Source organism: Limanda limanda, chromosome 5, assembly GCF_963576545.1.
Source record: "Limanda limanda chromosome 5, fLimLim1.1, whole genome shotgun sequence".
Lineage (NCBI taxonomy): Eukaryota > Metazoa > Chordata > Actinopteri > Pleuronectiformes > Pleuronectidae > Limanda > Limanda limanda.
In genome coordinates this window covers 8,724,160-8,740,606 of record NC_083640.1, presented here as the reverse complement: position 1 = coordinate 8,740,606, position 16,447 = coordinate 8,724,160, and the positions used below count along the sequence as shown (strand labels likewise).

General features: G+C 42.3%; 2 protein-coding genes across 2 annotated transcripts; both read left to right on the top strand.

Moving 5' to 3' along the window:
* The first annotated feature begins 3 nt into the window (after positions 1 to 3).
* nono (non-POU domain containing, octamer-binding) lies at positions 4 to 1,633 on the top strand. Its single transcript, XM_061072408.1, has one exon. It carries the CDS (start codon positions 118 to 120, stop codon positions 1,435 to 1,437), a length of 1,320 nt encoding a protein of 439 aa, XP_060928391.1. The 5' UTR covers positions 4 to 117; the 3' UTR covers positions 1,438 to 1,633.
* Positions 1,634 to 5,092: 3,459 nt separating this feature from the next.
* npc1l1 (NPC1-like 1) lies at positions 5,093 to 15,986 on the top strand. The gene is made up of 21 exons (XM_061070833.1): positions 5,093 to 5,279; positions 6,477 to 6,638; positions 6,761 to 7,672; positions 8,180 to 8,473; positions 8,786 to 9,009; positions 9,125 to 9,225; positions 9,318 to 9,490; positions 9,946 to 10,074; positions 11,014 to 11,196; positions 11,282 to 11,396; positions 11,503 to 11,768; positions 11,888 to 11,977; positions 12,066 to 12,256; positions 12,921 to 13,048; positions 13,153 to 13,282; positions 13,369 to 13,424; positions 13,514 to 13,664; positions 13,812 to 14,043; positions 14,436 to 14,549; positions 14,968 to 15,130; positions 15,226 to 15,986. Exons 1-21 carry the CDS (start codon positions 5,238 to 5,240, stop codon positions 15,438 to 15,440), a joined length of 4,071 nt encoding a protein of 1,356 aa, XP_060926816.1. The 5' UTR covers positions 5,093 to 5,237; the 3' UTR covers positions 15,441 to 15,986.
* Positions 15,987 to 16,447: the final 461 nt, after the last annotated feature.

Sequence of the window (16,447 nt, the reverse complement as noted above, 5' to 3'; positions counted from 1 at the left end):
GCAGCACGCACAGGCTCGCCATTTTTCGCAGCCTCTTTGTGCGCCACCGTCCACCGAGAGTCTGCGAGCTTTTCCTCGAAGCTTTTCCTTCCACTCGGGTTCGAACTCGGCTTCACGATGCAGGGAAACAAAGGCCCTCAGCACAACCACGGCCCCAACCGCCCGGGAGAGCAGAAGAAACCCGGGGGGACGAACACCAATGGCCAGCAGCCGGATCCCAAGGACCGTCCCAGCCCCAACGAGGCCTTCACCCTGGACATGCAGAGCTTCAGGAAGCCGGGGGAGAAGACCTTCACCCAGCGCAGCAGGCTGTTCGTGGGCAACCTGCCGACCGGAGTCACCGAGGAGGACATCGAGAAGCTCTTCAGCAAGTACGGCAAGGCCAGCGAGATCTTCGTCAACAAGGACCGAGGCTTCGGCTTCATCCGGCTGGAGACCAGGATCATCGCAGAGATCGCCAGAGCCGAGCTGGACGATACCCAGTTCCGAGGCAGGCCCATTCGGGTGAGGTTTGCCACACACGGGGCTGCTCTGTCTGTCAAGAACCTGCCAGAGTTCGTGTCCAACGAGCTGCTGGAGGAGGCCTTCGCGGTGTTCGGTCAGATAGAGAGGGCGGTGGTCATAGTGGATGACCGGGGCAGGCCCACAGGGAAGGGGATTGTGGAGTACACCTCAAAGCCAGCTGCAAGAAAAGCTCTGGATAAGTGCAACGATGGTGCCTATGTTCTCACAGCCTTCCCTCGCCCCATCACAGTGGAACCCATGGAGCAGCTTGATGAAGAGGAGGGACTCTCAGAGAAGATCATCAACAAAAACCAGCAGTACCACAAAGAGCGTGAGCAGCCTCCTCGATTCGCCCAGCCGGGCTCCTTCGAGTTCGAGTATGCCATGCGCTGGAAGGCCCTGATGGAGATGGAGAAGCAGCAGTACGACATGGTGGACCGCAACATGAAGGAGGCTCAGGAGAAGCTGGAGGTGGAGATGGACGCGGCCAGACATGAGCATCAGGTGATGCTGATGAGGCAGGACCTGCTGAGGCGCCAGGAGGAGCTGCGGAGGATGGAGGAGCTCCACAGCCAGGAGGTGCAGAAGAGGAAACAGGCCGAGCTGCGGCAGGAGGAGGAACACCGGAGGAGAGAGGAGGAGATGAGGATGCGCAACGAGGAGATGATGAAGAGGCAGCAGGAGGGCTTCAGAGGCAACTTCCCTGAGAACAGGGAGCAAGACATGAGGATGCACATGGCCGGTCATGGGATGAACAGAAACTCTCTGGGTGGTAGTTCTGGTCCTGCAGGTACTCCTGGCATGCCGGCTGAGAATGCTCCATTGATGCAGGGGCAAGGAAACAACAACATGCCCGGAGGAGGCCAGGGCGGCTTCCCCAGAGGCCTCCCTGGGCCTGGAGACTTTGGACCTAATAAGCAACGCAGATTTTGAATTCTATTTTTCTTTTCCATTTTCATACTCACTCTATTGTAAAAGTTTGGTTAGTGAACCTTAAATGAACTTTGAAAACTGTTGCATGTATTTTTTTTTTCTTCCTTTTTTATGTTTTATGTTTTCTTTTGAATTATTTTTTAGTACTAAAATATCAAAGCTGTCCAATTGAGCCACCTGTATTACTCCCCCCCCCCCCCCAAAAAAAATGTTGTATTTTTCATAGGGATAGGAAATGTTTTTGTCCTGGATATGTTGACTTTTCTGGAATAAAACCATGGTTCCCTAAGATTTTTGATTTATTCAGAATTGACCTTACAGATCTTTGTCTTTCAAAGCAGTGATGGGCTGTTTATTTAACCACCTTAGCAAGCTCACTCTTAGGCACTAAACTGGCTACACCAAGACATTATTATCTCTGTGAGGCACATACAATGTCAACATGACCCTTCATTCAGTGCGTAATCATTGCTCCCATTTCCGTTTCTGGCAGTGATCCAAGTGTGAATCACCTCCCTGGTACTGACCTGAAACCGGCTTCACAGACTCCACATGGTGCAAAGTAAATAAAAGCGAAGAATAAACTAAACAAACATCTCGTATGAAGTTGTCGTTCATACTTTGCTTTTCAACATAGCTGCTAATAATAAAGTTAACTAGTCAGTCTTATAAGTTAACAATTAAGCAATGACATATTGAATTTATAGTTCATGTGCATAAACTAATGCTTTATTAGCTGTTGTGACTCTTCAGTGATATCTCATCCACTCACAAATCCTAGCAGGCTACAGGTTTGATTTATGTTATATTATTAACCGGAAGAGAACAGCTTTAATCTACCACCTGCCAAACGAGACTGATTTTTAGTGACTCATTCACCAGGAAAGCAGAGAGTATCGATGAATGAGAATAAAGCTCATGCCGACACAATGTAAAGTAACACAGAAGGTCCTGATACCTGCATACCTGCAAAGTGACAACAACCACTGCATATATCAACACAGTGTCCTAAAAATATCAAGATTGATTATAACTAGCTAAGGGGGTTGAGGTGATATAAAACTGATCTGATTCACAGTCATTTTTTCTCCTTTGTTTCTGGTTTAATGAACAAGTTCTCAGCCAGAAAAAAATCTGTTGTGTCAAATGATAAATTATATCGATAAAAGCCAGAGTTCACGTGTGTGAATTTAAAGAAAACATGGATTTCAGCACAGTAACACACATGTATTTAAGGTTTTTAGCTGTTTGACGCAGCGTCCAGATTTCAGTAATAATCTGTAATGTCAGCGAATCCTCACATGAATCAGGTTCACGTGTTTGAGTTTCACGAGTGAACTCATTCATCTAGTATCCTGCTATGATGAAACCCTAATAAAAACCATGCAAAGAAAGTGGTTTGATAACAAGGGCTAAGTTGATGGAAGCAGGCTGAAACATGTAGTCTTGCACAATGGGTAAACAGCTGAAACATGCATGTGCCCGGCTGGTGCAGTGAAAAGAGCTGGGTTACTTTGTGTTATTGTGCAGGACGATCAGCAGTTTTTCAACCATCGATTATTCAAACTTTATTTATGTAGCACCTTTTAAACAAATCAAATGCATTTCAGAGTGCTTTACATAACATAGTAAATCATATTATTAAATCTGAATTAAAAACATTCAGATTTATTGGGCTGATATGGGACTATGAGCTCTTTAAGGTATGATGGTGCCATAATATTAAGGCCCTTGTAGGTGATCACCTTGAATGTCAAGATATCTGTTGTCAGGTAATCTGTTCCCCTCACTGTTATCTGAGAGTGGGATGATCGTGGCAGAGATTTGAGGATCCCGGTATCTCCATCACAAAGAGGGTTTTTATCCTCTGAGCCAGTTTTCAGCTGATAGCTAAGATCCTTCAAGGAAACCACCCTTCACCCGGAGTCCAAAAAGTCAAGATCACCAGCTTTCTCCAGCATCCAGCCAGCACAATAGATAATGGTTGTCAATGTCGTAAAGGGGGGGAAGTGTGAGCTATCTGCAGATGACTTTGGTGAAAGTTTACATATACTTTTTAAACACTCTGCACCTTGGAGGACAGACGGCAAGATATTTTTCTCACAGCTCTGTCTGTGAAAGGTGTGAGTTTTTTCTATTAATAGTGAATCTAAGGCTGTCGAACGTGATGATTTGATAGATTTAACTTGCATAAGTACAATTGAATAATATTTAAAAGCTTGCACGCATAAATAAATACTTTTCATGTCAAACTAAATACATTTGAACTCGTAGCATAGTGATTTCAGCTTTTGTAATTTAAACCAGTATAGGTAAAGATTTGTTTTTACCTGCCAGGAAATCTTTGGATAAATTAGCATAATATATACAATATTACAACTTGTTTCCTTTGCAATTTACCACAGAAAAGATTACACCTAAATCCCTTATGCACTTTGACAAGAGACACTGATGAGCAGTATTAATGTACATTTGATTAATCACATTTCTGTCCAATGAGTACAAATACTAAAATTATGACATAAATACATAATTATAATAATGGTTATGATTATTATTAAGATTGTTCATGTAATGCTGCAACTGGTCTGATTCTACCATGTATAGATGTATATACAAATGAATATAGTGCAGTTGAAATATTAAGTGTGTCCAGTAATAAAAAATAATAAAACTGCAATTCTTCCTTTCATTTACAGAATGAAAGTATAGAAAAAGTCAGTAAATTGATGGGGACATTTTTTTTTAAATATTTGTGCTGATAGACCACAAGACACATCTTTTAATCTGAGTGGCGTGCACTGCAGAGTCTCATAATCTTTTGTTGTTGGCCAGGTTACAAAATTCTGATTTATTAAGAGCATAGAACAACACCATAAGATATCTGGCTCATTGTCTTATTTTACCATATCTGTATATCATAAAAAACCTGTTGCCCTGATATCTCTGATGCTCTGACAATTCCATGGCACGACCGTGGATCCTTTCTTGTGAGCTTTATCTCGACTCTGTCCTTGACATGCGATAAGAGCATTTATTATAAAACATAATTGGGGTAGGAATTGATTGGTCATGGTGTTGTGGCACCATGACGACCTGCGACTATCATCAGCCTTTTAATGGATTTGATGGGTGACGTTTGAATAAGAAAACAAAATATCAGAAAGAATGGTTTCAGGGACATTACACTCTGCACCTTTGAGATCGGATGGACTGCACCCACCAGTGTCACTTAGATTATGGTCTAAAGGTCATTTTCAGGCTTACTGTGGCGGGTTGTAATGTACTTTGCCTGTTTACGGTATAAACTGCAAAACAACAATTAAAAAACAAACAGAAATGCCACTGATTTGGAGAAACCAATGTCTTTAATAGAAACAGATTTACAGAAACAGTAATGGCGACAATCTGATACATTTTTTTCAGGTGAAGGAGAGACACTCCTTTGTCAAGATCCGGGTGTGGTTGTTGTTTTGGATTCTCCCGTAGTTTCTTCCTTATGCTTTGGCTCTCCCCAGCAACCCTATCAAAATCCCTCCCATGTTAATTATCGACAGTGATATTGATCATTCATTGCTGTGATTGGGCAGCTGCATCATCAGACCAGATAAGAAAGCTGAGACGTCACAGGAGTGGTGACATCGGGCTTGTCCAAAACCCTAACACAGGTGATAGGAGAGAGAGAGGACACCACACAGCACTTCGGTCACTGTCTTACTTTGTCGGATGTATCATCCAGCAGACCAACACTGATTAATATACACTCCTGTTTACTGTACCCGAGGACCCTGACAGGAATCATGGACCACGTAACAAGCCTGGTCGTCTTTCTGACCTGTATGGTAAGTTGATCTCCTCATTCTTCTCTGTTAGTCAGTCGATACCTGATAATTGAGTTTCATAAGGTGCACCTTATAGATACTAGGTTAAGGCACAAGTTAAAGAATGTATGTGATTTCTTTTGTAATTCAAATTCTTCACAGATTTAATCAATTACACATTTCAGGAAAAAAATTTATGAAAATATTTGCAATCACAAAAGACGTCATTACATTTTTTTAAGTAAAGGACCATAAATGTCAAAGCAAAAACTGTGTTTCTGGTGCCGTTCTCTTGATATATTTAAATTGTGTTTATTAAGGCATTTTAAATCTTTCGTAAACTAAAAGTTCAACTGAAATAGTTCAAATTATATTTGAAGTGATGTCAACTTTAACTTCTGAAGCCACACTCTTAAACATGTCAGTGATCAGATTCAAATAGTGTATATATGAGCACAGAGAGGAGGAGGGAATCAAACCGGTCAAGAGCTGAAACTGAGTGAAACTGGGCACAATTCAAATAGCGCCCGCTGACGTCAGGTGTTTACAGCAGCTCCACTACTCCTTTCAACTATGTCCTCGATTCACCACACTGACCATATGTGGTCAGGATACACACAATAAAAGTGTGTATGTGTGTTTAAAGTTTAAGTTTTATTAATGCAGTTGAGTTCATTTGAACAACTTCCAACCATAGCGCTTTTACATAAAAGTTTTACATAAAGCACATACTATGTTCGTAAAATTGTGAAACATCTATATTTAACACTTTTACTGACTTATAATTTATTCTGTTGTTCGTTTATTTGTTATAAGTTCTGGATATTGTAATCAACCTTGAACAACTTTTCCATTTTGCCAATTTTGTTATCTTGCCAGCAGACATTAAGTAGCTGACAGGACACAGGACATAGTGCAGCTCTAAAGTCATTAGGATACATGTCATGTAGAAATAACACTACTGGTGAACTACCTAACCTTTACTGCAGCTTTTTAAATCATCCATTTTTACCTGTGAATTTATATAAATTATGCAGATAAATGCAAGGTAGGGCCAAAGATCTATAATACACGCCCAAATTACATCATCAATATTTGAGTTTTGAGTAATAAACTGCATTTAAGCATGCATAAAGCACTTTGAATTTATGCATTTAAGATTTCCCTTCTTTTTTCCAGTTAACTAAAGTATATGTGAAACCTATGTCCTCCACACAGGTTCTGTCCGAGGCCCAGCATGAGGCTGGCTACTGTGCTTTCTATGAGGAGTGCGGAAAGAACCCACTCATAGAAAATTCCCTTATTCCTGCTATTGTCCCCTGTCTAAACTACAGCCGAGCCCGACTAGTGACAGGAAATCACTACAGTCAACTCGTAAAGGTGTGTATATGTCAATAACAGTTTAAAGAACATAGGAATGAAAAAAGTATTGTAGTGTCGGACCATCCCCACAAAATGTGTTGTTCTGTCTTGTGTTAAAATAGCATCTGTTATGACCCTAGGTGTGTCCCGTCTTGGACAAGGGCGAGGGCAACACTTACGCCTGCTGCTCAACTAAACAGTTGACATCCCTTGATACGAGCCTGGTCCTGTCCAAGGCTGTGCTGAACCGTTGCCCCTCCTGCGCTGAGAACTTTGCCCACCTGCACTGCATCAACACCTGCAGCCCCAACCAGAGCCAGACAGTGAAAATCACAAAGATCATGAACCTCACTGAATCCAACGTGACGAGGGAGGTCGTGGTGGGTTACCAGGCCTACCTCAGCGAAACCTTTGCAGACGGGTCATTCGAGTCCTGCAAAAATGTCAGGATACCTGCCACAGGGGGTTTTGCCATCGGCACCATGTGTGGACGATACGGCGCCAAGCTGTGTAACGCTCAGCGCTGGTACGACTTCCAGGGAGACTCCAGCAACGGCCTGGCTCCACTGGACCTCGACTTCAAGCTGATAAAGGAGGGAGACACTGAGGGAGTACCACAGGGTGTGATTCCCTACAACGGACGTGCACTGAAGTGTAACGAGACCACACCTTCAGGAGGCCAAGTCTGCTCCTGCCTAGACTGCCAAGCGTCGTGCCCGAGTATCCCTGCTCCACCGCGGCCCCCGGGTCCCTTCAGACTCTTGGGGACAGACGGCTTCCTTGTGATCTCCCTCATCTTGCTCTGTCTCCTGATATTTTCCTTCCTATTTTACCTCGTTGTCTCTTTCTGGGTGAAGTCTAAGAAGAGAGACGATGAAAAGAAAGGAAAGAGGAAGGCGAAGGGCAAAGACCAGAACAGTAATGATGTGACTCAGCGACTCATTGACCCGTCGGAGGTGACGTGCGCTGAAAGGAACAGCCTGGCAGCTCAAGCTCTCCTGAGCTCATGGTTTCGGCACTGGGGAATCCTCATGGCCACATATCCTCTCACAGTAAGTATTTTTAAGCACATGACGGCAGGTACAGATCACTGAGGGAGAAGTCAGTGATCTGTACCTCTGCCAAAGCAAAACGGTTGCCTTATGAAACCGCTCTATATAACACACTTGTGAATATCAGTTTCCTAAATATGTCTGATTTTTTTCATCAAGACCCATGAATTCCTCTCTGAAAGGTCCTATCTTGCAATGCTACGGAAATTTGCTCCCTGATACAAATTCTTACAAAAATGTGTTTTCCTGACCCATGCCACATGCTTTCACCAAGTTTCATGGTCATTCATGCAGTGGTTTTTGGCGTTATCCTGCTAACTAACAGACAAACAAACACATAACCTCCTTGGCGGAGCTAAAAATGGACAGAAATCGATTTTCATATGACCATCAAACTTTCCCACAAACCATTACAACAGTTTGTAGTCACAGTGGCTTCCAACCAAACAAATGTCAGCCCGATGAAAAAGATTTGCCTCTGTTGCTAATATTGAATCTTCATTCAAGGTGCTCCTGCTGTCGGCTGTGGTCGTGGCTATTTTTGGTGCCGGCCTCAAGTCCATCGAGCTCACCACTGACCCAGTGGAGCTGTGGTCCGCTCCCGACAGCCGGGCCCGCCAGGAGAAAACCTTCCACGACACTTACTTTGACCCGTTCTTCAGGACCAACCAGCTGATCTTGACAGCGCCAAACAGAAAGGGCTACGTTTATGATTCCTTGCTGTTTGGACAACAGAACTTTAGTGGGATCGTATCTAAGGATCTCATCATCCAGCTGCTGGAGCTCCAGACAAGAATACAGGTATGAAACAAGAATGTGCATACCTCTGCCAAGGCCCAACATTCCCTTTGAATTTAATCAAGCTGCACCAAATTTGACAACCACATAGATATCAGTTCCCTAAATGTGCTCTATATGATTTTTTAAATCAAGATCCATGAATAATACCTTAGGGCAAAAAGGGAAAGAGTTGAAAAACTTGTTGTGTCAGTGCCTGATCCAGATCAGGACCAAAATTATTGGTCAGACAGAGGTGAAAACATAAGCTCCTCCAGCTGTGTTTGGAAAACCTCATCATATTATTTTGACGCCCTGATGCCTCTTGTTTTTCAGAACATTGAGTTCTGGTCAGAGGATCTGAACCGCATGGCAAGTCTGAAGGATGTGTGTTTCGCGCCTCTGAGCCCAAACAACGTCTCCCTGACGGACTGTGCAACCAACAGTTTGCCACAGTACTTCCAGAACAGCATTGACAACATTAACGCTAAGGTGAACATGACAGAGCTGGGGGTGACCAAAGAGGTGGACTGGAGAGACCACTTGATCTACTGCCTCAAGTAAGGATTCAGCAAATAGGATTTCAACCCAAACTGGAAAACATTGGCGACTGATTTGCAGCTTCACAGTGACTCAAACGCAACTTTCCTTTTTTTCCCCCCGTCTCTTCTCAAGCTCTCCCCTGTCCTTCAAAGACATCACTGATTTGGGGATGAGCTGCATGGCTGACTACGGAGCTCCAGTCTTCTCCTTTCTAGCAGTGGGAGGCTATACGAGTTAGTGACTTTCAGTATTATCCTTTACACACAAACTCACTAGACTGCACTAACTCGCTCCTTTTAATGCTAATCCTCCCTCTTTTCCCAAGATGACGACTTCACCAATGCCGAGGCTTTAATCCTGACCTTCTCCCTCAACAACTACGCTCGCACCAACACCAAGTTTAAAGTGGCCATGCAGTGGGAAACAGAGTTTCTTAAAATTGTCCAAGAGTACCAGAAAAACCCTGCCAACAACTTCACCTTTGCATACATGGCAGAGGTACGGTAAACTCACAAATCACATCATGCATATTGCACATTATCAACAATGGTCATTTTCCAAGTGACCTAAACTGGTTTTTGCATCTGTCCTGAGATATAAGATCTCAAGTGGACAGTTTGTTTGTTTACACCTGAGATTCGAATGCATCCAGAATGTGTCTCCCACTTCAGATCAGATCACCGAGGACGGATGTTAAAGGTCCAGTGTGTAAGATTTAGGTGAAAGGGATCTAAATTCTACACACTGAACCTTTATTTTCAGATCTGAGATAAAAAATGTAAAAATAAGCAATAATCAGTGCCATGCTGATAAAGACCTGCTGTTACAGCTCGTCCAAGGGTTGGGTGGCATCCTTACTTATCCTTCACCTCACTATCTTAACTCCTAAGCTCCTAATCGTTGAGGTATCTCTGGTACCACTCCCTACCTGAAACCCTCTTCTCTCTCTATAGAGGTCCCTGGAGGATGAGATAAATCGGACCACGGCAGAGGACATCCCCATCTTTATGATTAGCTATGCTGTCATCTTTATTTACATTTCTGTTGCTCTGGGAGAGTACACTTCATGGAAACGCATACTGGTAAGACTTCACAGATAGTACTGTCCGCACTACATTTTGAATGTACTCAAATGGTCAATTTACCATTTTGGGTTAATATCTCAACAACTACTGGATTCATTATCAGAAATCTTAATACAGACTTTCATGATCAACAGATAACGAAATATAATAGCTCTCATTTTTCTCTGCTCATAACTTTAGCCCCACCACAGGTTAAAAATGTTCCTCTCATTATATTTAAATTTGAGTATATTCAATATTTTATTTGTGATCCGATACCTGCAACACGAATGGCCTTTTTAGCATCCTCAGCTGTACTTTGTGTCAGAGGCTACTTAGCAAATGTTAATTTAATTTGTATGTTTGTATGTATGCATGTTTATGTATGTATATGTACGTATATATATATGTACGTTTTTATATATGTGCGTGTGTTTGTCTGTGTTTTATTTATGCAGATGTTTGGATTTGTATGTTTTATTCTGTGTGTATGTATATGTATATAGGTGTATGTAGGTATATATATAAAGGGGTCTATGTATATTATGTTCTTCCATGCATTTCATTTTGACATTATGGTAAAAAATGATAAACACAGTCGCAAAAAAAGAGAAGAAAACATAACTGCAGACCAGCCTTACACAAAGGCGATAGTGCAGCAGTTACGATGTTGCTACACAACTTTGTTTGTTTTACACTAAAAACGGACGTTCCTGGGATACGATATCCCTCCACCCAGAAAGTAATATCTATGGAACCGTACTTATCATACAAGTGATAAGGAGAAACTGCAGTGTGGCTATGTCAGCTGTAAAGTGCATTAACTTCTCAGTGGAGCACATAGTTTATTGGCCTCAAAGTTATACAATAAAGAAAGCATGACATAACAAAGATATGGGAAGAACATGGTTCAGAGAGTTGAATGCACATCTGGATTCTAATCGCTCTGTCCTCAAGGTCGACTCCAAGTTCCTGGTGGGTCTGGGTGGGATCCTGGTGGTCGGCTGCTCTGTCCTGATTTCCTTTGGCTTCTACTCCTGGATCGGCATCCCCTCTTCGCTGGTCATTCTGCAGGTTGTGCCCTTCCTTGTGCTCGCTGTAGGAGCCGACAACATCTTCATCTTTGTTCTGGAGTACCAGGTACATACCGTGCACCATAGGTTTTGGATATAGATGATTTTAAGTAATACGAATTTCAAGTAATGTGATACATGCATCCTTGCAGAGAGATGCACGAAGGCCTGGAGAAAAAAGAGAGGAGCAGATTGGACGTGTCCTTGGAAACGTAGCTCCCAGCATGCTCCTGTGCAGTCTCTCTGAGTCTATCTGCTTCTTTCTAGGTAGGAACAACCGATAACAGTGACATATGAAAAGGTGTCACTGAAGTACATCATGCTGGGTTTCCATACAATGTGTTAACCTGTGATCATGTCTCGGATACCCAAGGGGCCCTCTCCACCATGCCAGCAGTCAGGACCTTCGCCCTGTACGCTGCTCTGGCTGTGCTTATGGACTTCATCCTGCAGATGACGGCCTTTGTGGCGCTGCTGTCCCTTGATGCCCGGCGCCAAGACAACAACCGCTGTGAACTGGTCTGCTGTGTCACAGTGTCAACGCAGCGTCCCACCAAGCCGAATGAGGGCTTCCTGCTGCCCTTAATGAGGAAATACTACGCTCCCGTCCTACTGAGCCGCTACAGCCGGATCATAGTGGTAAAGCTAACACTTCAGCCATAAACATTTCACAGATTCTCAAGCTGTGGCCTCTGATGTGACTAAAATATATTAATAAAAAAGAAGTTAAAAGGTTCATATTTTCTTGTGTTCTGCAGATGTTGGTTTTCATCTTCATGCTCTGTGGATCTGTATTCCTCATGTTTAATGTCACAGTTGGTCTGGATCAGGAGCTGGCTATGCCCCAGGTTCGTACACACTTTTACATAAACATAAATGAATGCTCGCACAGTCTTGTGTTAATGTAACCCTACAAACCTTCTTTTTTTTGTGCAGGGCTCTTATATGTTGGACTATTTCCAGTTCTTGTACAAATACTTTGAAGTTGGAGTTCCTGTTTACTTTGTCACAAAAAGGGGTTACAACTTCACCACTGTGGAGGGCATGGATGGCGCTTGCTCCAGCGTGGGCTGTGATCAATTCTCACTAACCCAGAAGATCCAGTACGCCACCAATGACCCTGATCTGTGAGTTTTTCATAACCTCAACACAAGGAATCAGGCTTGTAGAAGCGGTTGCTTCCTACCTCAGCAACAATCAGTTGGATCAAATTAATGAAGAGTACCTTTATCCTTTATATGATCATCATCATTTTTTTACCCACACAACCTTGAACAAAGGTTCAAGGCTGACCTGTACCTGATATCGATATAACCCCTGTCTCTCATATACTATCCAATCAGAGCAATTAATGATAAACTGAGTTATATGAACACCACTGAGCAGATACAAGCTGAAGCTGCCTCTTACACGTCTAGCCATGCAGAGAGCAAGCACTCAAAGTATTCCCTATAATTTCTGTACTTAATAAGTGTGTTGAACTTCCAGTTGTATTTTGCCAGTTTCCAGTCTTTATGCTAAGCTAACTAGCTGCTGACTGTAGCTTCAAAATATAATACAGACAAGGGGCGTCATCTCTTCTAATTTACAGCAAAAAGTGTATTTCAAACTAAACATATAAAGCATCAAATTAACTTATATATCTGAGACTTTATTTAAATATTTACATCTCAGTATTGTAACAGATTTACATGTTGTTAAATTCGGTTAAAATAGCTATAACAAATATATAACATATAGTCTTATCCTTTATCATGGACCTTTGCTGTCTTTTTACAATTTGATGTGTAGATCCTACTTGGCCATTCCTGCTAACTCTTGGGTGGATGACTTCATTGACTGGCTGAACCCTGGAGCCAAATGTTGTCGTCTGTACACCACCGTTGCAAATAATGGAGCCTTCTGTCCTGCAACTGAACGTGAGAATCACTGCTGAGAAACAACCAATCTTTATTGAGAATTTCCTTGTATTACTCTACCTGTACTTTATTACCACTCTTACTCTCCCCCCATGTCTCCATAGCTGCTAACCTTTGTAGACGTAAATGTTTGCGTGCTCCTCCGGATGGCGTCCTCAGGCCAAGTGTAGAAGACTTCAACCGTTTCCTCCCTGACTTCCTGGGTAACAGGCCTGACCTGCAGTGCCCCAAAGGGTGTGTATCATAGTTAAACACATACACACAAAAAGTTCACACATGGAAACAACATTCTCACTGCTTATTTTTGTTACTTTTCATAGTGGTCTTGGGGCCTACGACAAGGCCGTGGTGAGAGATCCGAGCGGAGAAATTATAGGTAAGTCATCGCCAAGCAGTCAAAGATGTTACTCTGTAAATAGAAATCCAAATAATGAGCGATCCTCTTTTTTCCTGCCGTGTTCCCAGCCACTCGGTTCATGGCTTACCACACACCTTTAACAAACTCTCAGGAGTTCACTGCTGCGCTGCTGAAGTCCAGAGAGCTGGCCCACAATATCACCATGGGCATGCGGAATATCTCTGGCACCTCACCTGACTTTGAAGTATTTCCTTACACGTATGTACTTTCAGTTCCCAAACTCCTATATCACACCTTCCATCTACAGCACTGTGGACAGACTCTTCCTTATCATTATTGTATACAGGTTTTAATCCAAGCAGTCTGTATTTCCTGACCATTGTTTTGCTCCTCTCTGTCTTCAAGGGTAACCAATGTGTTTTACGAGCAGTACCTGACTATTGTGCCAGAGGGACTCTACAACATCTCGCTGTGTCTGCTGCCGACCTTCGTGGTGTGCTGCCTGCTTCTGGGCCTGGACCTGCGCTCCGGCCTGCTCAACCTGATCACCATCATCATGATCATCGTGGACACTGTGGGCGTCATGACCCTGTGGAGCATCGACTACAACGCAGTGGCCCTTATCAATCTGGTCACGGTAAGAACATGTCTATGCTGGGGCTTAAAGGGGCACTCCATCCACTTTACATAGCTCATTCTACTTGTCATGAGGAGTGCTGCTCAGCCTGTGAAGACAGTTGTATGTCATCTGTAGTTTGATCGTATATTGAATCCTCCATTATGCGGGTACATATATAAATGTATTTAGAATCTATATCCTCGCCATTACAGTTTTATTGTGATTTCTTTTATTATTTTTTTTAAACTGTACATGTCAAATTGTAGTCAAACCTCTCAGTGATAATTCCTTTTTATAAAAATACAATTATGATATGAAAACATTAACAGATTAACAGAAACATTGTTTGCAGGAAGTTACGTTCTGAATGTACATACAGATTTACATATACATTCTTCATGTTGTTGCAGGCGGTGGGCATATCTGTGGAGTTTGTGTCACATATGACGAGAGCCTTTGCGCTCAGCACCAAGCCCTCACATGTGGAAAGAGCAATGGAGGCCACAGCCAATATGGGCAGTGCGGTAAGTGAACGGCAGTATAAGGCAATCTAGTGCAGAATCACTCACAAATATAAAGCACAAATGTCAAGGAAACTAGAAGAGCACAGATATATATTACACAATTGTCTATTTCTTATAGTTAGAAAATGGAAACAGACAGATAACGTAAGTGACCTACTGTCAAAAACATATTTAAAAAAAGACTGAATCTTCCCCCTAATCTCCACATGAGATGGGTTCTTCAAAGGCCTAAGCATCATCCCATCTCCACATTTGGAGGCAATCGTTCTGGGGATTTTTGCGTAATCTTGCTAATAAATAAAGGGGGAAAGTAGAGCTAATAAAGGTTCACTTTTAGTGCCACACACAGTTAATTGTATGAGCAACCATGATCAGCTGCTGCTGTCTGAGTTAAACATGGATATTTTGTACCCTGAAGGTGGTTGCTGGTGTTGCTATGACCAACCTGCCGGGCATCCTTGTGCTGGCGTTTGCCAAAGCACAGCTCATCCAGATCTTCTTCTTCCGGTTAAACCTGGTCATCACACTTCTGGGGCTGGCTCATGGACTCATCTTCCTCCCAGTGCTGCTTAGCTACTTTGGTATGCACTTTATTTTCAGCACTTTTCTTCTATGCACTGAGAAAATCAATTAAACTGGCAGCGAGGACTAAAATCTGGCTGTTTTTTGTTCTCAGGTCCTAGTGTGAACAAGGCAGTGCTGCTGCAGCTGCAACAGGAAAAAGCAAAGGCCAGCCAGGAGCTGGAGACGGGGAGCCACATGAGAAGTGTCTATGATAACCTGAGCTATGAAGACATTGAGATAAAACCGGAGACAGACTCAAATGCTGTCACAGCTGTGAGCGAACCTTCAACCATTATAGAAAAAGAGGAGAGAATTGATCGTCTCTGAGCACTGACATCAAGAATGGTTTCTATCAGCCCTGATGAGTAAATACCTCCATAACAAGCTGCAAAAGGATGGACAAGGGAATGGACAGAGAGAGTAAAATAAGTCATTAACTTAACTATGTACCTCAATCAGAAATGGACCAGGGGACTGTCAACAACATACAGTTGTGCAATATTTCTTGGCAATGCAAGATCGGACTGCTGCAAATAACATCGACCCTCCTGTGTCATCGAAAGAGAAACTGAGTCTCTCTTTACAGGCACTGCAGCAGGGCAGGATTTGTTTTTTCAGGTTGTGGAAATGTGCGACAGGACAGGAGGTCGGATAAATGTTCTTGAATGAGTAATATTGTATTTTTTTATTGAATAATTATTTTGTGTTTATGTGAAGACTACACATTACTACTGTTTCAAGTGATTCACTTACACCCCAGCATTTCATATGATAGTTTATTCAATTGCAGTATGTTGCTATTGCTGTAAAATGTGCAATCAGTGAGAAAATGTTGAGTATTTGTATTAGTTATTAAAAACATGTTTTCCATGATCACTGCTTATAAATTACAGATAGGAAATACCCGTCTCATTAATTGTCTGTGAGGACTGTTAATACTCTTTAAAATGTTGTATTTTATCACATTAGGAAATATACAAATTTTCCTTTAAGTATACAAATATTAAAGAACTAGTTTTGTATCAAAACTTTACTTTTTCTTATGCATTAATAAAAACTAATCAAAGAAAGAATGTCATATCATTGAGTCTCAGGAAGTGGAAATTAAATGGTTTCACTTATCACTAATTTAACTGATCACCCAAAAACTCTTCATTTTCTAGGTACATGTGAGCAATTTGCTCTCAAGCAGAAAACTTCATTTTTCTTATTTGCTTCCGACAAATGAGCAAAAAATGTATCCCAGAACATTGTGAGTAGTAAATACTAAGATTAAATCTAGTTGACAGAGCTTTGTGCTTTTTACTGTATTCAAACTGGAGCCAAGGTCACCA